At 39.6% G+C, this 26240-nt stretch overlaps 1 protein-coding gene across 1 annotated transcript in view; it reads left to right on the top strand.

Annotated features, from left to right (window-relative positions):
- SLC16A12 (solute carrier family 16 member 12) overlaps nucleotides 1–24663 on the top strand; it is a 61872-nt gene extending 37209 nt beyond the window's left edge. The window contains exons 4-8 of the mRNA XM_067552815.1: nucleotides 8117–8220; nucleotides 9804–9947; nucleotides 12719–13310; nucleotides 14520–14779; nucleotides 19633–24663. Coding sequence (XP_067408916.1) covers nucleotides 8117–8220; nucleotides 9804–9947; nucleotides 12719–13310; nucleotides 14520–14779; nucleotides 19633–19895 — 1363 coding nt within the window. The 3' untranslated portion in view covers nucleotides 19896–24663. The remainder of the gene's footprint in view (nucleotides 1–8116; nucleotides 8221–9803; nucleotides 9948–12718; nucleotides 13311–14519; nucleotides 14780–19632) is intronic.
- The last annotated feature ends 1577 nt before the right edge of the window (nucleotides 24664–26240 follow it).

The raw sequence follows: 26240 nt of genomic DNA, 5'->3' as shown, positions 1-26240 counted from the left end.
GAAATAAAGGTCTCATTTGAACTGACAATGATACAATTACAACTCTTCTTATCTACATAATGTATTTCTTTTTAAATAAAGCTGCTGGACTTGGTGAAGGGATTTTGGGGTAAGCCTTATAAACTACTTGTCTATGATCATGTAAATGTTGGTCCATTGCTACCATATCTACTACAACTATAATAAGAACTACATATTAACAATACAAGTTTTTCTACAGACACATTTGTCCCCATACAGTTTGCTTTTTTGCATGTGAAATACATTGATTTGCCTTAAAGAACAGATCTAATTGATGCTATATTTCTTGGAATAGATGCATCTGAAATCTAGCCTTGAACTGAGAGACAGTTGATTGTTTGGGGACAGAGCAAGGAAACCACCCAACCAGGTGGATTGATTTAAATCAAGTCGATTTAAGTCATTGATTTAAATCATGGGTTTAAATCACCAAGAGAAAATCACTGATTTAAATCAAGTTTCCCACTGATACTTCATCACATATTTCTTAAACAGTGGTGCAAATCTGATCACTAAAACATGTTCATTTACAACTCAATACAGCATTTTACAACATCTAGGAAGGTATATTTTGTGTAATTTTTTAGATAACTTGATTTTTATTAATTTAGGAAATAGTACATAATACTCATTACCTGTGTCAAGCTGCAGATGCAGCAGCAGTACATTAGAAATGGTAATAACTAAATCACACGCACAAACACAATAGCACTCATATTTTATTAAACTACATTTTAAATGTTACATAAATGTTTCACATTTACAATTACAGCAGTCTCCTGAGTTGTCGTCTGACAGCTGTCCTTAAACTTTTTTTAATTTTCAAATTTTATTAACTCTAACAGACAAGTCATCACAACGCTAAATGTACATGATCCTTAAAACTTCTACAGCTAACTCTCATCTTCCCCACTCCCACTGTCATTTTTATTCATAGACTGAAACAGTAATACAAGTTTTCCTGCTTTTTCAGCTCCCAGTCGATTTCTTAGCTTTGAGTGAATACCAAACGATGAAAATATTCTCTCTGTGCCTGCAGAGGAAGCTACTGCTGTGAAAAGTTGGCTTAGTAACTGAAGGAACTCTGTTTCAAGGTGCCTGGCTAATGATTTCCAGAAGTTCAGGGGAGTGACTTTGTTCAAAACATCATCAGTTAACATGTACTGTTTAAATGGTTCTGCTCCAGCCCTGAAATTTATTATGAATGGCATAACTGAAGAGTGATTTTGAGATGCATATGCCATGGCAGCATTTTTTTTAGAAGTTAGGCATCTACCTTTATATCTGGGGGTCAAGAATGTTCGCAAGAAAATGAGGTGGAGTTAGTGCTTGATCCATTTGCTTCTTTGTTCCTGCAGTTTAACTTTCTGGTGTGGTATTTCTTTCTTCAATGTCTTTTGAGGTGCCTTCCAAATTTCGACAGCATCAGCAATGCAGCAACAATTTCTCTGAAGTTTTTTAAGGCTATGGATATAGGCTTCTGTATACTGAGCATATCCTCTACATTCCTCTTTAATCCAATGTTAGATACTTTGGATGAGATACTTCCATCTATTTTATCATGGTTTTCTTCACAAAGTTTTATGAGAACAGGCCAGTTCTTAATAAATTGTTCAAAACAATCAACCACAGAATTCCATTGAACATCTTGAGGGAGAATTAGTTTGGATCCTCCTGCTCTCTTCAGTGAAGCTGAAGCAAAATGGTTGTTATGGAAGTATTTTGTGACTTCAACAACATTTTCTTTTATTCCTGGCGAAGACGTAAAGTCTTTGGCTAAAAGATGCATTAATTGGGCACTGCAGCCATATGTTGTTAAGGAACATCCTTCCGTTTCTTCTTCTAAGTATCTTCTCATCTTTGCCACGTTTGCAGCATTGTGTGTGACAAAACTGTGCATGTGACAGTTGAATTTTTATTCACAGTTTATGACAGCTTTCACTGCCACTTCTTTTAAATATTCTGCTGTGTGGGCATTTCCTGATGTATCTATTCTTTCTAAAAGATACGCAATCCCATCTTCTGTTGTCACACAGGCACGTATTATTGGATCATTGTGTACCTTGCTCCACTCATCAAAGCTTAAACTGGCAAATTTCCCCTCAGTATTTCTTGCACAGTGTTCAAGTTCCTTCTCAGACCCTGTATCTAGCAACTTTCCACCAATATCTGCTCTACTAGGTGCAGTGCAGCCTGGTTGTAAGGACTCAACCACGTCAATGAAGTATTTATTGTTAACAATGCGAAAAGGAGAATTTGCGGCATAAATGAACCGAGCAATCTTTTCATCTATGGTGTCTTGTTGGTATTTGCTGGTCCTTACTACAAACCCATCCATGGTGGTGGTTTCACTGGATGACTGAAATCTTTTGCTTGCTACTGATACTTTGTTGTCTGAAATACGTTTAGTTGCAGCACTGCTGCTAAAAGTACCAACGGATGACTCTGCAGTTGTTGCAGATAGACAGTCACAGTCTCTTATGCTTAAATGGGATCCAGAAACAAAATTCAAAAATGATTTTGAATAGTCGTTTTTCTCAGTTCTTCTCACTCTATTATTCAGTTAATCATTTACATTTTTTTCCAGCAAGGATGCAGATCCAATTCTAAATTACCAAAAAAAGCTAAGACTGACTGTATTTAGAGTGCACTTAATTTTGGAGTAAGCCCCATAGAACTCTCTGGCACTTCTGTTTTTTGAGAAAACAAGTATAAGATGGGGTTCCCTTGAGAAAGCTGAGTTATGCTGAAGTAAAATAAGGAATCGATTTATGGCATCACCATTATGGTCTGTGGCCATGATGTTCCAAAATAAGGGGCATGTATTATGTTATATAAAATAAGAAAATGACTCCCAGTGGCAACTGGCAACTCTAGATTTCTCTTACTGCAGCTTTCTGTACTGTATACTTGGGTGATAGATTCTAAACCTAGTTAACTAATTAAATAAGCCATAAGGATTAGCTAAGATAAACTTTTTTTTTCTACCAACATCCAACATAGCAAACAGCTTGGGAATTTACTTGTTAAATCACATTTGTACTAAAAGGCATAGAGAGAGTCTTGAAGAATGATGCAATGCAAAGTGAATAATTTAAGTTACTAACCAGTTGATCCACATTGTTCTACAGACATATCCACATCTTCAGCCACATCATTTTCTCCCAATAAGCAGTTTTCATTATGATGTTTCATTCTTGCAACTAGGCCCTGCATCTCCTCCTTGCACTGCTTACACTTGACACATTTTCCTTTTTTACCCGGGGAAGGAATTTCTTCAAAATATTCCCAGATAGGGTCTCTCTTACACCCAGAAGCCATGACAGTTTTTCTGTGGGAAAAGTGTGGGGGAATATAGAAAGCTGTGTGTGTACTGAATAACGTCTTCCCTTTTTCTTTCCCGTTCACTCCACTGTTCCTTTCTATTCTGCCTCCATCCTTTGTCTCTCTGTCTTTAAGACAGTCTTAACTAGCTCCTCTGCCTTTCTTGGCCCAGCTCCACCACCACATAAGCACAGAACAACAACAGTCCTATCCAGCCTGTGTCTTTCTTTGCACATGTGACTTTAGTCTGCTGAGAAATAGAAACTGAAACAGAAACTGAAAGCCCAGAGCTTTCAAGAAGCAAGAGCTGATAGTTAGGCTGGACAGACTAGAGCCATTAATTCATTTTTATGAGACTGTAAGTGTTGGTTTAGCATGTTTGTGATGAGATTTAATTGTAACTTATTTTTTAACCAAGAGAGAAATTTAGTATTTTATTAATTAAAATTCAATTTTTTTTAAAATCCTCAAAAAAACCCCTTTAAATCATTGATTTTTATCCACCCTGCACCCAGCAACTTCTTGCTTATTTAACAAACTTGAAATATTCCTATTTCTCCATCCGATATTGGGGTGTGTGTGGATATTTTATTTTGAAGTATCATAAAACACCACTAAATAGTGGTGTGGTGCCACATGAGAAGTGAAGGAGACCATGGCATTCCATGGTGAATTTGAGATTGGACATGAGTTACCGTCAGACCACATGATGGAAGGGGCTACTTTACTAGACTACATTTGAGAATTACACTGTGCCTCTGCATCTTTACCGAGGTTTTCATTCAAACAAAACTCTTATTGTTTTTCCTTAGTAATATGCTCCTAGAAGTACATAAAAAGCATTTTATCCTAAAGGTCAACTTTGTTCATTCATGTGATATGGAAAGATGGCAGACACACCCTGCACTTCGATGTTGAGGATTCAGGAAAGAAGAATGTCTGTATATATTCTATTGCAACTTGGGCTAATAAAATCTGTGGGGCATTGTCTCTGTCCACACTGAACTCATTGCCCAATCCGAGCCTTAGGCCTAATCCTGCAGACAGTCATGCACACACTTAACTTTATGCGCATGAGTAAGTTTCATTGATGTTGTACTTCGTAAGCTTGTCAGAGCAGGGGTTGTGTTATTTGATTTGCAGTAGAAGGTCCCTAGTATGCTCTAGCTGTAAAATAAATAATACTAATCAGTCTAGCAATAATTGGTGTCAATATAGACAAGGTGTCCGGGGCAAAGATTTGGTTACTGTTTGTACTTCAACATTCTACCTTATTGGCCAGATTTTAAACAGATGGCCTCCTGTCTGTGTCCACAGTGCATACACAAGTAGTTGCAGCCACAAAAAGGGAGGACTGGTCTCAGAATCAACCTCTGTATGTAAAGAGCTATTCAGAGTCTGTACTGTTAAATCAGCCAGCATTTTGGATCCTTTATTCAATTACAATGTATGCTGCTGTCTGCAGGCACATGGTCACAGGATTCCTAGATTACTGTGAGTTTGTTTCAACCTTTAAATCGTCATAGAATCATAGAAGATTAGGGCTGGAAGGGACCTCAGGAGGTCATCCATGGTGAGCTGGGCATGCAAAGGGGGCACTGGCTCCAGGCACAGCTGCACACCTTATGTGTGTCACTCCTCTTCTAGCAGGCAGTTTGATCCTTTGTTCCCATTGGTTGACTCCACACAGATAGAATCTTTCTCAGTGAATCAGGGTGCTATAATAGAATTATAGAAGAGTAGGGTTGGAAGGGACCTCAGGAGGCCATCCAATCCAACCCCCTGCTCAAAGCAGAACCAACCCCAATTAAATCATCCCAGCCAAGGCTTTGTTAAGCAGGACCTTTAAAATCTCTAAGGATGGAGATTCTACCACCTCCCTAGGTAACCCCTTCCAGTGCTTCACCACCCTCCTAGTAAAATAAGTTTTTCCTAATATCCAACCTAGACCTCCCCCACTGCAACCTGAGACCATTGCTGTTTGTTATGTCATCTGCCACCACTGAGAACAACCTAGTTCCATTCTCTCTGGAACCCCCCTTCAGGTAGTTGAAAGCTGCTATCAAATCCCTCCTTAGTCTTCTCTTCTGCAGACTAAAATCGCCCAGTTCCCTCAGCCTCCCTCATAAGTCATGTGCCCCAGGCCTCTAATCATTTTTGTTGCCCTTTGCTGGACTCTCCCCAATTTGTCCACATCCTTCCTGTAGTTATCTGAACTGAATGACATTTTGTGTGTACATCTGTATATCTATAGTTCTCTCTAAACATGAATTTGAATCCTTCCTGTGCCATCAGAAGTCACTTAGGGCATGAACAAGGCTCTGCCATCCCTGTCTATCATACTCTTTGCAAGAGTGGCTATTTTGTTGTGTTTCTATAATTTAACTTTTTCACAGGGATAAGTTGTTGGCCTATTGCTCAAACCCTCCTCCCCACTCCCACCCCAGCCTGGAGATCCAGCATACTACTTTTCCTCTGATCCCTCCCAACCCTTTGATTTGTCCTGCTTGGGTGACCCTGCCAGGAGTTAACTCCCTCTGGCATAGCTCTCAGAATCCTTGGAATATGCAAACATTTCCACCACATCAAGGAGCAGACCCCAGGGAAAGAGAAGGGAATCCTGAGGGGGGGGGGGGGGGGGGGGTGTGTGTGTGTGTGTGTGTGTGTGTGGGGGTGTGTGTGTGTGTGTGTGTGTGTGTGTGTGTGTGTGTGTGTGTGTGTGTGTGTGTGTGTGTGTGTGTGTGTGTGTTTTCTCTTGTTCCAGTGATCACAAGAGCTATACCGGACACAGTTTTAATTTCTGGCAGGGCCACCCAAGCTGGACAGGTCAGAGGGTAGGGATTAGACAAAAAGCAGTCCATTGGTCCTCCAGGTTGGGAGTGGTGGTGTGAGAACAACAGGCCAACAACCTATCTGTGAGACATTTTGGTGCCAACCAACTGTGGGCACAGGGGGAGCATAGAGTTTTATAGGGATCACCAGGTCAAATATATGCCTAATAATTCACTAAAGATAGGCATGTGAGGTCTTTACTGAGAGCCAGTAGCCTACTGGTCCATCATAATCATTGTAAAATGTATGCACAGATAATATTTAAGGAATTATGTGTCTATACTGAAAATGAGATTCTTAAGGCAGATAATCAGGAGGTGACATGTCTCAGAAGGGTTCCTTTCAGGAAGGGGTAACAGATGCTTATCTCCCTGCCTGGTCATTTGTGTATTGTGTATGTCTCAATGGAGGCCTATTTGCGTAGTGAGCCAGATGCTGATTAAGAAATTGCAAAGCCTACAAGAAGGGAGTGTACAGGAAGAAGCAACCAGCAGGTTGTATCCTATTTATAAATATGGACAATGAATTGTTCTGTTCTATCTGGGGATGTAAACAGACACCTGTATCTTTCACTGACGAGACAAGCTGACAGCATGGCTTGTCTCATGAATGGAAGATCACAGCCAATCCTGGCTGTAATATGCTGGGAGGACTTTGGATGAGTATTGCTGTAAGATATGAAAATTAGTCTAACTTCTAGAATGCATCTTATGGTTTTACTTTATGTAACTCTTTGTTTCCAATACTTCTACTTGCTGTCACTTGAATCTCTATTTTTTATTTAAATAAACGTTTACTCTTTTCACCGTAAACACACTGAAGTGCTGTGTGTCAAGCAGAGCAGTGCCACGGGGTGGAACCGGTAAGCGGGGCTGTACCGCTCCTTGGAAGGAGCGAATCTGTGAATATTGCAAGTGTCCAGTGGCCCAGGGGCTGAACAGTCGAGGGAGATGCTTGGAGATTGGAATGCGCCTATCACTAACTTGTAGAGAGAGAGAGAGCAGGGCCTGCATCGGGGAGTTCTTGTGTTGCTTGTGGCTGGTGGAGTTAGGGAGCTGACATATGGCAGACATGGACAAGGCTTCCTTATGCTAAGGGATAGTGGCAGCGAGATGCCTCATGATTCTGGGTACCTCTAGGAGCGGTGTTGCTGAGGGCCATTGAACCCAACTGTAAACCCTGTATATAATGGAAGCCACTTCAGGCCAGGGGGTGCGGCTGTACCTCCCGCACCCGTAGTTCCAGCACCTATGCCTGGGAAGTATCACAGGGGTTGAACGATAGGCCTACAACCTATCCTTGTGAAAAAATGAAGGTATAGAAACACAACAAAAGAGAGCCACTCTGCAAGCAGCATGATACACAGGTATGGCAGAGCCTTCTTCATGCCCTAAGTGACTTCTTATGGTCCAGAAGTCATCCAACTAATATATATATTAGTCCTTAAAGAGACAACATTAAAGACAATAATATAGGACTAGGAAAATAGCTTATGAGAGGTTAGAACTTAGAATAAAAGAGGGTGAGAGAATTGTCTGCTTTTTTAAGGATTGGCTGCCCTTGTAGAAAGAAATGTCTTCTTGCTCTTGACAGATTAACCCAATCTGTATAATCCTACTACTAGGATCATACTTGGTGACCATACTCTGGTTCATTTGTCATTGTCTCATTTGTTCTTTTCTGATTCAGTTAGACAGATATAAAACAGTCACGTGAGCTATTGTAGGAACTATCCAGTCTATGTGCCACATTTTCATTTGTCATTATTTTCTGTGCATCGAGAGAGTCTCCACTTTACAGATGTTTAATGACCTGATGAATTTCCCTTGGAAATCAATGGGAATCCTTGCACTGACTTCCATAGGATTTGGATCAGGCACAAAACAGGTACCCTTTCTCCCTGAATTTAACAGATCAGTGTGAATGTTTTCTTTCCTAGATGCATCTCAATTTTCTTTGTGGAGTTCCAGACATACTTTGCTCAGGATTATGCCCGAACGGCTTGGATCCATTCCATTGTAGACTGTGCCACAATGCTGTGTGGTGGGTATTGCGCTCTTAGAATAATTAACTGGTTTGCTCTTTAGTTCGGTGGAACAACTGATATTAGTGTATTCACAAGTCATCAGAGCCAGTGTGGAAAATTTCTGGTTTCAGCCTGACCCATAATGACTTTTATCCAGCCTGGCTGTGTAGCCAAATGGGTATAGTATGTCCAAGCTGAATCCCACAGCACAGTTTGGCAAGGAGGAGGCTTCTTGATACCATTTTGTTTGATACTGAAAAGAAACGGAGCATTTTATTGTCAAGTGATGTGTGTTTTAAGAAATGTTTTTGTGATCAGAATAATGGGAAAGCTCACAGTTTGAGTGTCATTCAACTAGGACTTGTTTTGCATAGTGCAGTGGTTTTCAACTTTTTTTTTTTTTTTCATTTGCGGACACCCAAAAAATTTTGAACAGAGGTGCAGACCCCTTTGAAAATCTTCGCCATAGTCTGCAGACCCCCAGCAGTCCACGGACCAAAGGTTGAAAACCTCTGTTCTATTGTAACTACAAACTTTTTGTGGACTTCTTAGACATAGTGGGTCCATTGACCACAGTTTGAAGACCACTGACCTACTGTATTGGAGTTACATTTCAGACTGGACTCTGTGTTTCCTTGTCCTTTGGTCCATGTCACAACCAAAACATCCTTTCACTGAACTTTTTTGTGGGCAAATGTCCTTTTGTGTTTTTGTTAGGAAATATTCCCTAGGACACCGGTCCAGTTCTGGAGTTGCATTGAACTTTCATGGATATCATTTAAAGGACTGCAAAGTACAGTACAAACTTAGGTTCTGATCCTGCACACATCATGTTGCACATAGAGCAATCCGCCCATATTCATTGCATTCCAGGACTAGGGCCTAAAACATAGCCAGACACCTCTGCACCAACTACACTACAGCTCATAGATGAAGATGTAAGGACAAGTTTTCCAGTTGAAACTCAAAGGGAATTTTAAGTAGTCAGGGAGAAGAGCGCAAAGGTTTCTAGGATTTGTACTTCCAGTGGGTGAAGCTGGACTTTGACACTCTGCACTGCTCTTTGTGTGTGCAGGGATTTTAACTTGAATATTGCTGGGTCAGCCTGTTCCTACCAGAGAGGGGGATCTTTTCTACAACTTATAGGTTCTAAGATCTTTACTGATGAGGCAGAAGGGACATCTTTTCATAGAGTAGCAGTATAAATTCCAGTGATAGCAGGTTAATTGCAGCTGTAAGGATAGGGTAATGAACAAAATGCTTCTTACCTAGTCATTGGCTTTGCCTCCTTTTACCCCATTAATTGAAAAAACAGCTTTGTCTTTATAATGGTATTGCCTGATTTAAAATAGCCACTGACCTGATTTTTATGGAAAATAGAAAGTAGCCATTTTGAAAGGGTTTTTGAGGTGGTCACAAACACCATGAAGTGATGTATGTGAATCTGAAATGTCACTCCAATTAGCTGCAGCAACAGATCAGCGTTTCCTCTTGTTTGTCTGGTTTTGGTGCTGATTTTTGTTCCCAGGCCTTCACTCTGGTGGTGATGAAATACATATGAGTACATGCCATTCACTAACTGCATTCATTATTTTTGAAGCCCCACTTGGGAGTTTTATCAGTAATCATGTATCCTGTCAAGTGGGCATCATGCTTGGAGGACTGCTTGCATCTGCTGGACTGATCTTGAGTTCATTTGCCACAAGCCTGGAACACCTCTACTTTTCATTAGGAGTGCTTACAGGTAGGAGGCATTCATAATGTTTGTCCCAACTATAACCTTAACATTAGAGGGACCACCTCTATCCCACAGCTGCAGTCAGCAGAGGCTTTCAATCTGGAATCCTTCTGTTCTGAGAGACGGGGCCAGCTTGCAGGACATTATCTGGGAGGGTTCCAGCCTCTGGCATTTTCCCCTGATCTGGAATAGACCAAATTTTGGTGACCTTCCTAGTACAACAAAAGTCATCTTTCAACAGTTGGGTGGCTTTATTTATTTATATGAGAAGGCTGAAGGTAAACTTCCCAGATGGTAACAGGCTGGGAAAGAGGATTGTTTGTTTGTTTTTTGGGTTTTTTGGTAGGTGACTGGCTGGCAGAGTTCCTTTTGGTTTAATGCTTCTGGGGTTTTATTGTAATATAAATTATAGGTCAAGACACCGAGAGCTTTGCATAGGTGATTATTTTATTATTTAAATCAAGATAAATAATGAATAAATAAATGAGAGAGTCCATTGCATCAGTTTCTTAAGTCAGCATTGCATGGCTTATTTCTACTTGCACTACATTCAGTTTAAAAGCAAAAATCCTCTGTTGAATGCTTTATCCTAATGCATCCTCCCTTTGAATTCCACCACTGTGTTAAAAGAATATCCTCAGTCTGTCCTGTCTTTCTATAGCTGCTTGTACACAAAAGAAAATGAGAGGTTACAATAGTTATACTGAGATTCCTGCCTCATTAAACCTGCCATGGTAGCCACGGTGATATAAGCCTTGTACTCAGTCCCCTGCCGTTGAGTAGCAAGTTGGTAGAATTACTATACTTTGTGTGCTGCCAACAGCTTATTTTCTAAGGAAAAAATTTCCTTGTTACAGTGTGTGTTGCTCCTGAATTACAATGTTAATCTTTGTCCAGTGTGTTCGTAACAAATGAAAAGGTCCCTTGTAACCCAAAGCACTGTATCAAATATCTTCCTACTGCCACTGAGGCTTCCTTTACGAGAGCTGTTACAAATATTGAGGAAGAGGAGCAATGAAGCATTGCACATTAAGTTGTAGACAGTCCATTTCACAAGCAGTGAATTTAGTCTGCAGGGACTGATCAGTGCAGAAATGAACTAATAGTAAAAGGCTGGGAGACCTGGTGCAGTGAGCTGACCTGTAATCTAGAGGGCAGTTGAGAACAACACTATCTTATGTCCAGACATAGAGCCATTGGAAGCTGCAAGACTTACAGCAGTGAAGAATATATAGCCTGAGGGGTGGCTATCTGATGCCTGTCAATGGGGAGGCTGAGTTTCTTCTTTGCTCCATGAAATAGACCCACTAAACTGTCATTATTTAGAGAGAGAGAGAGAGAGAGAGAGGAAAACCTGTTCAGATTCACACAGGGTTTGCATTTCCAAGGAGGTCAGAGACAGTGTTATTTTCATAGGCCTGAAACGGAGCACTTTTCACAGATCCTTTAATGGGTATATGTGACCTTGATCATTGTATTATTATGGGCAGTAAGTGATTTTCCCTCATCTGCTCTAAAACAAAGTCCAAACACTATGTAGTGTCAAAATTCCCTGCCCTTCCTGGGGTTTGGCTTTATTCACAAAGAAATAAACAATAAGAGAATATAAAATTCAGTTCAAGCCTCCCCCGTGAAAGCCAAGGTTCTGCCTTAGGAGTGCTGTGCTCACGCCCTAGATACTCTTTATCTCTCTTATATCTGGGTAAGGTAACTAAGCTGCTTGTTTCAAGGTGTCAGTACAATCCATTCAACCCTCTCCCAGCAGGGTCAACACCTGCTAACAGGGTGGAGAGTTTCAGGCAAACACAGAGAGCCTGCTACACTTACATATGAGAATCTCCCAAAGCTGGTGCTTTCTGACGAAGGCAACGGGAGAGGTACTTGTGTACCTGAGGGTAGCAATTTATGCCAGCCTGGAATACATTTCTGTGTCTGATTCAGAAATCCCTGCAAAACCGCTAGCACTGATTGATTCTTGTGCATCTGTCCTTGAAACTCTGTAGCAAAGTCTATGAAATTGTTCCGCACCCAAGAGATGAATCTAATTTATCTACCAAATAGGAAGGGCATCTTGTTCTGAACCTTTTTAATCTTGGTTCTGAAAGTGGTCACGGCATCTTGAATAAGGGCTTTCACAGGTGATTTTAAACAGCTCAGAACTCCAGCCAGTTGAAATGCAGAATTTCTTCATCTTGTCAGGAAAGTTTCTTGTTGAACATTTTACAATAGAAAGAACTTTCCCACAGCATCCTTCAGAGAGCTGCAAACGTACAAATCTCCCCTGAAAATAGATATTTGGGTTTGTAGCTGAGTGAAATACTGAGCAATGACTGTGGGACCAGTGTGCCTGATGCAATGATCCCACAATCTAAGTGTGTGGGGGGAAGGGGTGCAGGAGTTTCCCACCATCTCCTGGCCCTCAGTGATGCATGGAAACCAGGTCAGAGTACTAATAAGTGACCGATGGTGCTGTTGTTCCTATCTAGCCTGAGTAGATGCCCAAATGCAAAGCTCATCAGCCCTCACTGGGCTTCTGCATTGATACAGATTAGTGAGGTTCAACTATATTTGTTTGACTCAGTATCCTTGGAGGTTGGTTTTTTTTTTCCCCCCCCTCATGTTTTTATCCCATATTCTCTGAGCTGCAAAATGTGATAATCCACAAACGGCCTCCTGATTATTAGTGCTGGTGGAAGTGGGTTACTTGGTTAAATGTAATGTATCCTATTGCCTGTATTCATTATTAAACAACATACATTCTTTCCTTTTTTTCCTAGGACTTGGATTTGCACTTTGTTATTCTCCAGCCATAGCAATGGTGGGCAAATATTTCAACAAAAGAAAAGCACTGGCTTATGGGATAGCCATGTCAGGGAGTGGAATCGGTACCTTCATTCTCGCCCCTGTTGTCCAACTCTTGATTGAACAGTTTTCCTGGCGTGGAGCCTTACTCATCCTGGGCGGTTTTGTTTTAAATCTCTGTGTCTGTGGTGCCCTGATGAGGCCTATTACTCTGAAGGAAGACCACAAAAACCCTCCAGAGTTTCTTGAACAGGAATATGTCTCAGAAGCACCAAAGCAAGACTTAGAGCAGTTGTCCATCTGTTCACCTTTAATCAAAGCATGGTCCTATGAATGTCTATGCTGCTGCTCCTGGCAGGAATATAACTTCTTACTGATGCCAGACTTCCTGGTGCTAGCAGTGTCTGTTTTGTTTATGGCATATGGCTGTAGCCCTCTTTTTGTCTACCTAGTGCCTTACGCTTTGAATGTTGGTGTGAGTCATCAGCAGGCTGCTTTCCTTATGTCCATACTTGGTGTCATCGATATCATTGGTAATATCACCTTTGGATGGTTGACAGACAGAAGGTAATGACAGATGGCAAACTAGTTATAAGACATTGCATGTAGGATAGTGAGGTGTATTGCATGCTAAAAAGTACATGTTGAGGACATTACAAATGACTTGCGCTATTTTTCCCATAGATGAGCTCCATTTATGGTATTTATACAACTTTAAGAAATGCTCATTTTTTATCTTAGATTTTATCTTTGGGTTAATGTATCATTTTAATTTTAGAAATGATTAACATTTGTCCAAAGTTGCCGTGTTCTGCAGTGTAAATGTAGCCCACTGATCAGCATATATTAAGCATTACCTTCTGTGCCTGATCTATAGACGATGCGAGGATGCTATTTCGGCCTTTCTGTCTCATTTGTGCCACTGTACTGGCACAAAGGGATGAAGGATCTGGCCTTGTATTGTAAGGTGTAAACACAAAAAGGCCAGAATGTGTGTGAATCCTAACTTCTGCATTTCCTGACTTTTTAGTGCTTAGCCACATTTTGCTACCTTTCCTCTATCTTGACATTTTGTTATATGCAATGTCTATAATACTGGTGACGAAGATCAGGTGAGTGTGGCTGTACGCTATTCTAAAGAACATTTCAGTTGTCATACTTATTCAGTCCATTGGACATTTGAGTCAATGTGAATTGTGGATTTGATTCTCCTCTCACTTACTCCCTTTTAACTCCATTGCATCAGTCCTGATTTACACCAGTAAAAGTGAGAAGGGGTAATAGGGCCATTTATCTTATTTCTGCAAACTATTAGCAACAGCATTAGTGAGCTTAAATATAAATACAGAAGAATATGTTATTCAGAGAAAGTTTTAAAGCAGAAACCGGGGGTTGAAGGGGCCTGGAGGTTGAACTACTTTCATCCCACCAAAAGTGGTCCCCAAGAAAACTGAGGCACATGCATGGGAAGCTTGCACTGCTGTCACTAATGTTTGTTCTATGGATAGATGGAGAACTTCACTATCCAAGTTTGTCAGTCTAGCACAGTGTTAGAACCAGCACTGGCTGGCTTTTGTCCTCAGAAAGCATTGTGTGTGTTAAGCTGGACATTAAAACTGTGCAGCATAGAAAAGACAGGGAGCAGGTTAACACAGAAAATGTTCCAGGACACAACCATATGTTAATTGCAAATGGTAAATCAATAGATCTGGAAATGAACAGAAACAAAGAGGAAGTACACGATTAACTTATCCTTCCTGTTTTTAAAATCCACAGGTGTCTGAAGAAGTACCGATATGTTTGCTACCTCTTTGCTGTGGGAATGGATGGTCTCTGTTGTCTCTTCCTTCCCGTTCTCCGAAGTTTCCCCCTGCTTGTGCCATTCTCATTTACTTTTGGGTATTTTGATGGAGCCTATGTTACACTAATCCCTGTCGTGACAGCAGATGTAGTGGGAACTGCTTCCTTATCATCAGCCCTAGGCGTAGTGTATTTTCTTCACGCAGTCCCTTATCTAGTGAGTCCACCCATTGCAGGTTAGTTCACAGATGACTCTACTGTATTGTTCATACTGTTACTCTAGATTTTCCTTATGATTAAAGCAGAACGATTTATTTTTTATGCTAGAGCTGGTCAGACATGAGAAGTAATTTTGTGTGGAAATGTTGTTCCATGTGTTTCGTAGAAATTTCAAACACTGATTAAAAAATTCATTGAAAAATCAAATTCTGGAAAAGACTGACCATCTCTAATTTACAGCCATCAAAATTATCCTCTTCTGTGGAAAAACACATTAAAGAGTGAAAATACAGAGCTTAAAATCATAGAAACATAGCTTTGGAAGGATGGATGGAGTAAACGTAGACCATCCTTGCCAGGTGTTTGTTCAACTTGTTCTTAAAAACCTCCAATGAGGGGGATTCTACAGCCTCCCTTGGAAGTCTATTCCAGTGCTTAACTACCCATATAGTTAGGAAGTTTTTACTAATAACTAACCTAAATCTCCCTTGCTGCAGATGAGGTCCATTACTTTTTGTCCTACTCTCAGTGGACATGGAGAACAATTGGTCACCATCCTCTTTATAACAGCCCTTGACATATTTGAGGACTGTTATCAAGACCCCCTCAGTCTTTTTTTTTTCTCAAAGCTAAACATGGTCAGGTGTTCTAACCTTTCCTAACCTTGTCTAAACTTTTTATCATTTTTGTTGCTTGCTCCTGGACTCATTCCAATTTCTCCATATCTTTCTTAAAGCATGGCGCTCAGAACTGGACAGAGGACGCCAGCTGAGGGCTTACCAGTGCCGAATAGAGCAGGACAATTCCTTCCTTGTCTTACATACAACACTTCTGTTAATACACCCCAGAATCATATTAGCCTTTTTCACAATGGCAAAAAATTGTTGACTCACATTCATTTTGTCATCCACTATGACCCTCAAATCCTTTTTAGCAAAATTACAGCCTAGCCAGTTTTTCCCAATTTTGTAGCTGTGCATTTGATTTTTCCTTCTTAAGTGTAGAATTTTGCACTTGTCTTTATTGAATATAATCTTGTTGAAATCAGACCAGTTATCCAATTTGTCAGTTGTTTTGCATTCTAATCGTGACCTCCAAAGGGCATGCAACTCCTCCCATCTTGGTGTCATTTGCAAATTTTATAAGCATACTCTCCACTCCATTATCCATGTCATTAATGAAAATATTTAATAGTATTGGACTCAGGACAAGGATCCCACTAGATAAATGCCCCCAGTTTGACAAGAACCATTTATAACTACTCTTTGATTATGGTTTTCAACCAGTTTTGCATCTACTTTATAGTAATTTAATCTAGACCACATGTCCCTAGTTTTCTTATGAGAATGTCTTGTGGGACTATGTCAAAAGCCTTGCTAAAATCAACATATATCACATCTACAGCTTCTCCCCTATACACTAGGCCATTAACCCTGACAAAGAAGGAAATTAGGTTGATTTGGCATGATTTGTTCTTGACAAATCCACGTTGGCTATTCCTTATAATCCTGCTATCCTCTAGGTGCTTACAAATTGATGGTTTCATAATTTGTTCTAGTGTATTTCTGGGTATCTATAATTCTCTGGGTCTTCTTTGTTCTTCTTTTGATAGACAGATACTATGTTTGCCCATCTCCAGTCTTCTGTGACCTCACCCATCTGCTATGGGTTCTTAAAGATAATCGCTAATAGTTCTGAGATTGTTTCAGCTGGTTCTGTAAATTCTTTAGGATGAATTTCATTGGATCCTGCTGACTTGAATACATCTAATTTATCTAGATTCATAGATTCCAAAGCCAGAAGGGACCGTTACAATTATCCAATCTGACCTCCTGTAGAACACAAGTCATAGAACTTCCCCAAAATAATTCCTAGACCATATATTTTTAGAAAAAACATTCAATCTTGATTTAAAAATTGCCAGTGGTGGAGAATCTACCACATCACTTAATAAATTGTTCCAGTGGTTAATTATCCTTACTATTAAAAATTACTTCCTGTCTGAATATGTCTAGTGTCAACTTCCAAACATTGGATCCTGTTATATTTTTTTTGCTAGATTGAAGAACCCATTATCAAATATTTTTTTCTCCATGTAGGTACTTATAGACTATCCAAGTCACTCCTTAACCTTCTCTTTGTTAAGATAAATAGATTGAGCTCCTTGAGTCTGTCTCTTGTAAAGCAGATTTTCTAATCCATTAATCATTCTCGTGGCTCTTCTCTGATCCCTCTCCAATTTATCAAATCAATTTATCAATATCTTTCTTGAATTGTGGACACCAGAACTGAACAATAGTCCAGCAGTGGTCGCACCAGGGCCAAACACAGAGGTAAAATAACTTCTCTTCTACTATTCAAGATTCCTCTTGTTTATGCATCCAAGGATCACATTAACCCTTTTGGCTACGGGGTCACAAAGGGAGTTCATCTTCAGTGGATTATCCATCATGACCCCCCCCTCTTTTTTTTCCCCTGGAATCACTGCTTCCCGGGATAGACTCCCCCACTGTGTAAATAGGGCCTGCATTCTTTGTTTCAAGATGTATTCATTTACATTTTACCAAATCTAAATCTTCTTTAATCTGATCTTTTCCTATTTTGCCTTGTGATCCTTCCATCTGGTTGTTAATATTGTGTTAAGTATCTGATCACAGTTTACCTTTTTAGTGAAGACTGAAGCAAAATAAGCATTAAACATATTGCCTTCTTGAAGCCATCTATTATAAGCTCACCTTCCCCATTAAGTAGACGACCTGCACTTTCCTTCATCTTTTTCTTGATAATATATTCACAGAACCTCTTCTTATTGCCTTTTATGTCCCTTGCTAAGTGGAACTCATTTGTACCTTAGCTTTTCTGATTTAGTCCCTACATGCTTGTGCATTTCTTTTGTACTCCTTCTTAGCAATTTGTCCATACTTTTGGTAGGATTCCTGTTTGATTTTCAGGTCACTAAAGAGCTCCCTATGGAGCCATATTGGCCTCTTACTGTCTTCCCTTCACATTGGGATAGTTTGCTGTTGTGCCTTTAATATTATCTCTTTGAGAAACTGCCAGCTCTCCTGAATTCCTTTTCCCCTTAGATTTTCTTCCCCTGGGAGCTAACCTATTAGTTCTCTGAGTTTGTTAAAATCTGGTTTTTTTAAGTCTGCTGTCCTTACTCTGCTGCTCTCACTCTGTCCTTTCCCGAGAATCATGTGATCTATCATTTTGTGATCGCTTTCACCCAAATGGCATGAAGAGCCACAGACAATCCTGATATGAATCCTGTGGAGGTCAGGATGTCCTTGCATGGTGCATCCCTTCATCAGCCCTTGTAACATAGTCCTCTGAGTTTATGTCTACACTGCAATTAAAAACCAGTGGCTGGTCCATGACAGGTTTGGGCTTGTGGGGCTCAGGCTAAAGGACTGTTTAATTGTGATGTAGATGTTTGGACTTGGGCTGCAGCCTGACCTCTGGGACCCTCCAACCACAAAGGCTCCCATTTTGGTGAGATGGTAAAACATTTTCAGCAGAGGAGAGCATCTGGCCCATATTAAAAACAAAAGGCCTCCTCCAATATTGGTGAGGTAACAAAACAGGAAGAGAACAGAGGAGATTAGTAGTTAAGAGAAAACAACTTTGTGTAGCTTTGCTTTTCAGTTTGTGTATTTTTATAACGTTTTCAAATATTATTAACAATCCCAACATGTTCTCCCCTTGTGACTGATCAAAATGACCTTTCTCTCTGATGTTTTCAATGTGTTGGTGAAGAAAGATCCCTGTGGATTAGTTGTTTTTTAAATTCTCTGTAAAATTCATGCAGGCCTTAGCACTCAGTGACGGGAAAGAGAAAGGAAAACAAACAAACCACAATTGAATCCACGTGAGTCCTGAGCAGAGGGCCAATGCATGACCTACACATCACTTGGGTCCCACTTAAGCCCGTTTAGATGGATTGAGTTCTGCACACTAAAAACAAACTGAAATTCAAGGGCATACAATGAAATAGTGCAGCACATTTTATTTAATTGTTTCATGTAGTTCAGCGATATAAAAAAGTACAAAAATACATCTTTTGCTGTGAAATTAAATAACTCTTGAGTTTTAATCAAAGGAGGTTCTTTTATAGACTTCAGGATCCAGAGAGCTTAATCCATCTATTTCAGAAATGTGGCTTGGATTAGGCAGGTTTACTGTTGAATTTCTTTAGTGTGGGTTGGCAACATTCTATTCAATTCTATTCAGGTTCTTAAATAGCCCTCATCACCGTGATATCTGAACACCACAGCTCTTGCCAGCTGAGATTAAATAGCTGGCTTGAAATATGAAGTTGTGATTAGAACAGTGATGTCCTGATCATTCTACCGGAAAGATTTTTATCTGTTTTGAGTGATTAAAATCAGTGATTCATATTACTCTTCTTGAATAGCCATAGTGTGTGTACACACACACACACACATTTGATTTGTCACAACAAAAATATTAATTGAACATTTCAAGTGATATGCAAGCCCAGGCAATGTTTCTTTGTGCAGAACTCATGCACAGAATAGCATTCAATCCCGTGGCTCGGAGCACATTTGCAGACTGCCAGCTAAATAAATGCTTTTAGAGGATGTTTATCCAGGATTATAGGGAAAACTATAGTGTCCTTTTGTGATAGTTTGTGTTCTGTACAAAGGCCTCTTAAAAACTTGAGCTAAGCGTGATGAGATCATTATGTAAGATATTTGTTTTCTTTCCCTGGAGACAAAATGTAGTTTAACTGGTGTGTCAGCCTTTCACTTACCCACTGTTGTATGTGATAGAACTGCAGTGCAAATGCTGTACAAGGGGTTTGTAAACTATCAAATGCCTTAAAAAGTGATTTGTTTTCCAATAGGTTGGCTGGTGGATACAACTGGCAGTTACACTGCATCCTTCACTCTCTGTGGATTTTCTATGATATTCAGTGCAACATTACTATGCTTTGCTAGCCTAGCAAAGAACATCAAAAGGATACATTTGAGGTCAGTTACCAGAGACACTGACACAAAACAGCAGATTTGGACAAATGGAGCAATAGCTTATTCTGTATCAGGAGAATTAGATCAAAAGGAAGTAGAAATATTGGCCACTGAGGCAAACAGTTACAGCGACAGATGACAAGTGCCATCAAGTTTTGGTATACAGCACAGCCATGGCTAAGAGAGATGTGACTGCACATGCTACACTCTTGAAGATATATTTTCCCAATAAAATGAAAGAAACAAGACATCTTTCAACTAGATTTTTCTCATATTTTAGTAGGGTAAAAACTGTGGTTTATACTGCTATAAAGCAAAGTTAGATACAAATGAGAAGAGTTCTTCAGTTAACGTGTGCAGGATGTTTTCTGAGTCAGTAATGCTGGCTCCAGAGATAATAGGATGAACCTACTGAGGTAATTGATCATGATCAGAAGTAATTTTCAGGACAGTCAAAAAGCAAAACTGAACAACAGAACTTAGGTTGAAACTGTTTTTAAAAAAGGCTGATGAAATAAGCTTTTCAATGCTGCACTTTGTTTTATTTATCAGTGGACTGGCCAGCAAAAAATGTTCCAAGCTTATTGGTCTTTGTCAAACTTTTGAAAATAACTGTTACAAATGCCAATGTCATTGTTAAGGAATTCTGCCGCAGAGTTGTGTTTTAGACCATATAGAGGATTAGTCTAAAGTATCTCTGAAGCAGCTTTAATTTTACCGGGTGCCTAAATTTTGTACATAACTAGAATGCAGCTTTGTGAGAAATACCATTCTTGGAGCTCTTTTCCCAAACCTGCTACAGCTACAACATGTTTGACCTCTCTTCAAAGGTCCCTGCAGACAGGATTTCTAAGGGGCAGTGTTCTAGTTGCTGATCCCTTTGTGAGCAGATGGGAAGGAGTCTGTGACTGCCATCCCAGCTGGGCTCTGCAGCTCCATGTATTCAGTCTGTCCTTCCAGGGTTTTAATGCATGGGACCAGGCATAGTGAAATGTAAAGCAGCCAAAGCAAGTTCTCATTGCCTGAAATCCAAACCAGATACAAACCCAGAGAGGTCCTTCTCCTCTCTAGAATTCCAGGGCCAGATCCTCAATGGATGTGAATCAGTGATTTGCAACAAATGTGGATCTGGCCCTAGTTATTTTTGGCTTGTTTGGGCCAGAAGACAACAGCTGACATTTGCTGCTGATACCGGCTCATTGTGCTGGAAAAAACAATACAATTGAGTGCTTCAGAGAAGCCATGGAGTAAATGTAGATCATAGGGTACATTACTCATAATTTCATCTATTAAATAACGGTACACTTCTACATGTCCAAAATGCTGCCAGTGTAACAGACAGGTGACACCAACATTCTGAAATGAACATCGTTTCTATGTTTTGATACTGTCAAATTTATCAGATTGAGTCAAAGAATTTTCATTAACACTGAACTAGTATGTTTCTTTGTCATCTACAATGTATTCAGTAGCTGCTCATGATTTCCTAATCCTCTGTAAATGTGAGACGAGAAAGCAACAGTAATCACAGTATATAAAGCTGATTTAGATCATGAGGAGCTGAGGGTTCATACTTTAGGGGCATAACACCACATTTTTACTATTTTTTATAAAACAGATCTATTTGTCTTGCATATTTCAGTATAAAATATTGAGACCTAATTTGTCATCATTGTTAATATTCTGAGAAGGTATTTATTATGGGTACCATGTTACATAAAGATAAAGAGCCTGTTTCTGCAGTCCAATTTAGCGAGCATAGGTCAGGGGGTTGTATGCAAAGGTAGCTTAAAAGTGACCTTTGCGCTTCACTTATACTACAGTAGCTCTGTGAAAGGGCTGGTACCCCTGTTCATGGGCTGCAAAGAGCCCAGGGTCTGAAGACACAGCCAGACATCCGCATATAGCACAAGGCTGTTCCAGCTGTGTCCCTTTTCTCCTTGCTGCTCTGATAATAGGGAGGGAGAATGGGGTATGCTGGCTCTATGCCACTGGAGGATCACTCTTGCAAAGGTGACCCAGTGTGGGCCAGTTATGCCAATAGTGCAATGCAAAGTGGGATACCACTCTGGTGAATCTGACCAATGGCTTTAACTCGACCCTTTTCTCTTTAGAAGACTATAGTTTTGTAGCCTTTCAGTTCTTTGCAGTGTATGCAATAGTGTATTATAATTGCTGCGCTGGAGCTAGAAAGGCTACTAAAAAGTGTAAAAACAAAACAAAAATGGGTATTGGGTGAAGGAAATCACACCTAGAATTCTGGATTAAAATCTCTTGAATATTGCCAAACAGTAAATTGCAGGCAGGATTCAAGCTGTAAGTATGGTACAGCAGACATACCTAAAGCAAAAAAGAGCCATTTTTTAATAAGAATAGCCGTACTTGGTCCATCTAGCTCAGTATCCTGTCTTCTGATAATGGCCAGTGCTAGATGCTGTAGCGGAAATGAACAGAACAGGACAATTACTATCGAATGATCCATCCCCTCTTGTCCAGTCCCAGTTTCTGGCGGTTTACAGACTTCTGCAGCATGGGGTTGCATCCCTGACCATCTTGGCTAATAGCCATTTCTGGACCTATCCTCCATGAACTGATCTAATTCTTTTTTAACCCAGTTATAGTTTTGACCTTCACAACATCCACTGGCAACAAGATCCACAGGTTACTGTGCACTGTGTGAAGAAGTACTGTGTTTGGTTTTTTTTAAACCTGATGATTATTTATTTTATCAGGTGATCCCTAGTTCTTATGTTCTGTAAAAGGATAAATAACACTTCCTGATTCTCTATCTCCATACCATTCGTAATTTTATAGACCTCTATTATATCTCCCCTTAGTCACCTCTTTTCTAAACTAAACAGTCCCATTCTTTATAATCTGTCTTCATAGGGAAGCTGTTCCATACTCCTAATAATTTTTGTTGCCATTCTGTACCTTTTCCAAGTCTAATATCATTTTTGAGACAGGGCAACCAGAACTGCATGCACTATTCAAGGTGAGGGCACTCCATGGATTTATATAGTGGCATTATAATATTTTGTTTTATTATTGATCCCTTTCCAAATGGTTCCTTACATTCTGTCAGCTTTTTTGACTGCAGCTGCATTTTGATGGGATGTTTTCAGAGAACTATGTGGTAGTTCAAAACACCTATACATCAGAGAGTTTGGAAAATCTCAGGTAAGATTCCAACATCTGTCCCCTTCTATTTGCTCATCTTCTGCTTACTGAAGAGACTCCCACAAGCTGCCGTAAAAAGACACACTGATGCATTGTTGTTGTGTATGTAAATTGTGCTAGGAAAATAGGTTTGTTGCTGAATGATCTAATCCACAGTCCATCTTTCAGACAATGTTGGGCTGCCCTTTCGGGAGGTTGGAGTGGCAGTGTCCAAATAGGACTACTTACATGAGTAAGAACTACTTGCCTGAGTAAGAGTTTGCAAGATCAGGCTCACTTTTTGTATTTTAAGGAAAAAATGAAAGGCATTTGCAGTCACCCTTGTTGATTAGTTTTGTATTGTTTGTATGTTTGGGGGATGTAAATATGGAAGTAGAAAATATGGTGGTAAACTGTTAAAATGACAGAGTGTTCAGGGACTATGGCTTTACAATACATTGCTATCAACACATTTACCCAGAAATGCTGAATAAAAATGTTTATATAACTATTTATGATCAATATAGGTCATATATTCAGCATCCTGGGAAAATGTATTGATAGGAATGAATAAGAGTATTTATTGTATTATAGGTCTTCAGTATTTTATAACAGTAAGTGGAACTTTTCAAAGACATTTACATTGAAAGAAGTACAGTAATGATTACGTCTGCACAAGATTAAAATACAGTAAAGTCAAAATACTAGTGCTTTGTTAATGTGGTGTTAAATTGAAATATATATGTTTATAAGCTGTATGCATCTTGTTTACCAGCATCTTGGACAGATAGTGAATGTAGCATGCTTTGGTACTGTTATACCAGAGACTAAATAAAAACACATATTACTCTCACAACAATTCAGCTTTTATTCAACAACTCTTCTAGTGTCTGATTCTGCTTCTGCTTAAGCCAATGGGGAAAACCCCAGTTATCAGAATGATGTTTACACAGCATGTACACCGTTCCTGTCTGAAGAGTTTATGGAGGCACAGAGAGGTGAAGCGACTTGCCCAAGGTGACATAGCAAGTCAGTAGCAGAACCAGGAATAGACTCCAGGTCTTCTTGTTCCACTCCAGGATCCTATCCAAAAACTGGGGAATAATGTTGTCCCTGAATAACTCATGTTTCTGCTGTGCTGGAGAAGCTTGAAATCTCTTGATTTGTGTTGTTACAAATGCATGTATTGAGTCTACAAGAGTTTGTTAATGACAGATAATATTTACTTACTTAGTGAAGTAATAATAAATGGAACTGCTCACCAAGTAAGATATTTCTCAATGTGAGTAAGAGTGGCAGAATCTGGTCCTTAATCAGTTGAAACATTTGCTATATTTGCACGCCCTTTAATATGTTAAATTTGTATTTTCCTTTGTCTTATGCTTTTGCAACTGTGTAGAAATGCATGTTTGTGTATGGCAGCTTTCTTGCATGATGATTGGCACCTTATACATGCCCAGACAGTGCAATATAAATCTCGATGGAATAATAACTAAGTGGGTTGATCTCTAAGAACGCAACTTTTTAGGAGACAGGTACGTGAGGTTTGCTCACAAAACTAAATGTGTGCTTAGGATCAATTCCTGTGATCTATAAAACAGAATTTAATAAAATTAAAGGCCCACTCCAAAACCCTCTGGTTCACATGTGTAGTTCTAATGTCTTCAAGGAGGCCTCTTGTATGAGGAAAAGTGTGCAGGAATAGTTGCTAACTTTGAAACTGTGAATTAAAATTAAGCTTGCTTTTACAATCACCATTGTGTTAATTGACCATATGTAGAAGTCTTTGTGGTTCCTGCTCACATGTAGAGATAAATGGCAATTGTCAAGTAGCGTAAGCATGAAATGGAAGAGAGGTAAGAAATGGACCCTATGCTTGTTGCTCTAAGCCAAATTGGAATGGCTACACTGCTATAATCCCCAATTGCAGCTTCCCCTCCCCTGCCCCTTAGCCTCCCAGCCACATCCCTCCTGCTCCCTACCCTTATAACTTGCTCACTCTACTCATAGTCCAAGCAAGCTCTCTGTCGTTCTTTAAATCCCTCCTGAAAATATGCCTCTTTCATTAATCCTTTCAATGTAATTCTCCCTGAAGATATCGCATTGAACTGATTTCTGGCATTTTAGATGTGTCTGAAGCGTGTGTTTGTGTTTGAAATAGACTCTAAGCTCCTTGAGAAGAGATCGTGAGAAGTCCCTCAGCTGGTGTAAATTAGCATAGCTCCATTGACTTCAATGCCACAGCCCAGCAGTGAATCTGGCCCCTTGATTGTTCAGAGATGACTACACTGGTAGTGTAATTTCAGCTGATTGAAAAGTGGGGGGGATGGGAGAGAAACAATGGCCAAAAATGTCAAAGTAGTTGTTTTTTCTATATTTAACACAATTATTTTAATCAATTTTTAAACAAAATTGAAATAAAAAAGGGATGAAAATGTCCTGAAAAGTTGAGTGAAAAACATTTGAAAAAAAAAGTATTCATTTTGTCATGAAAAAAATTATTTTCAAGAAAAGGCCATTTTTCAATAAAATTTCAATAATTTTTCAATAAAACAAAACTTTGTGTTTGAAAAACTTGTACAAGCTCTCATAATAATAATAATCACCTGCCTGCCTAACATATATACAAAATTATATGATGAATATACTCTATGGTGGCACTTCTTGCAGTAGACCCATGGGTTTAGTTTGCCAAACTTTTACAAATCTAAGACAGCTATTCTATTAATGAGGCAGCCTGTCTAGCCACATTGCTTAAATGTTCACTTTAGGCTTAACAAAAAGTAAAATTCTCTAAAGACCACTCCACTACACAACCTTCTCTTAAGGGACCAGTGAAAAGTATTCCACTGTGATTTCCAGTGCAATATTGTTTGACTTTCACAAGAATCACTTCTACTTGGTAAGTGATTTTTTGTTGATCTCTTGATGGGGTCCTTAAGATAGGTTTATAATCACCTGGTGTAAATCAGCATACCTCCATCAAAGCAAGTGGAGTTTTGCTAACGTACACCAACTGAGAATGTAGCTCTCTGTGTTTGCCTTCAGGCTTACAAACACTGTGTGATGTTATATAGCAGGTGCCATTAGTAAGTAAACAAATACTTTACTGTGGTGTTATCGTCAGTATTTCTTGTTCTTAGAATGTAGGCTATAGTGGAGAGTGGTAACTATTTACTTTTTAACAGCACCCACTGTGACTGGGGATCTCCTATAAAGTATATACCATAAAAGATTTAAAAAAAAATGTAGCCACAACTGAAGCTAAAGCAATTTACAAAAATACTATGCTGTTTATGGAGGTAAGCTTACAGTGTGCAAATGA

This window comes from Emydura macquarii, unplaced genomic scaffold (assembly GCF_026122565.2).
Source record: "Emydura macquarii macquarii isolate MOO-44397 ecotype Brisbane River unplaced genomic scaffold, CSIRO-AGI_Emac_v2 contig_1390, whole genome shotgun sequence".
Taxonomy (NCBI): domain Eukaryota; kingdom Metazoa; phylum Chordata; order Testudines; family Chelidae; genus Emydura; species Emydura macquarii.
Note: the sequence above shows the minus strand (reverse complement) of the source record. Positions and strands in the feature narration are given on the sequence as shown.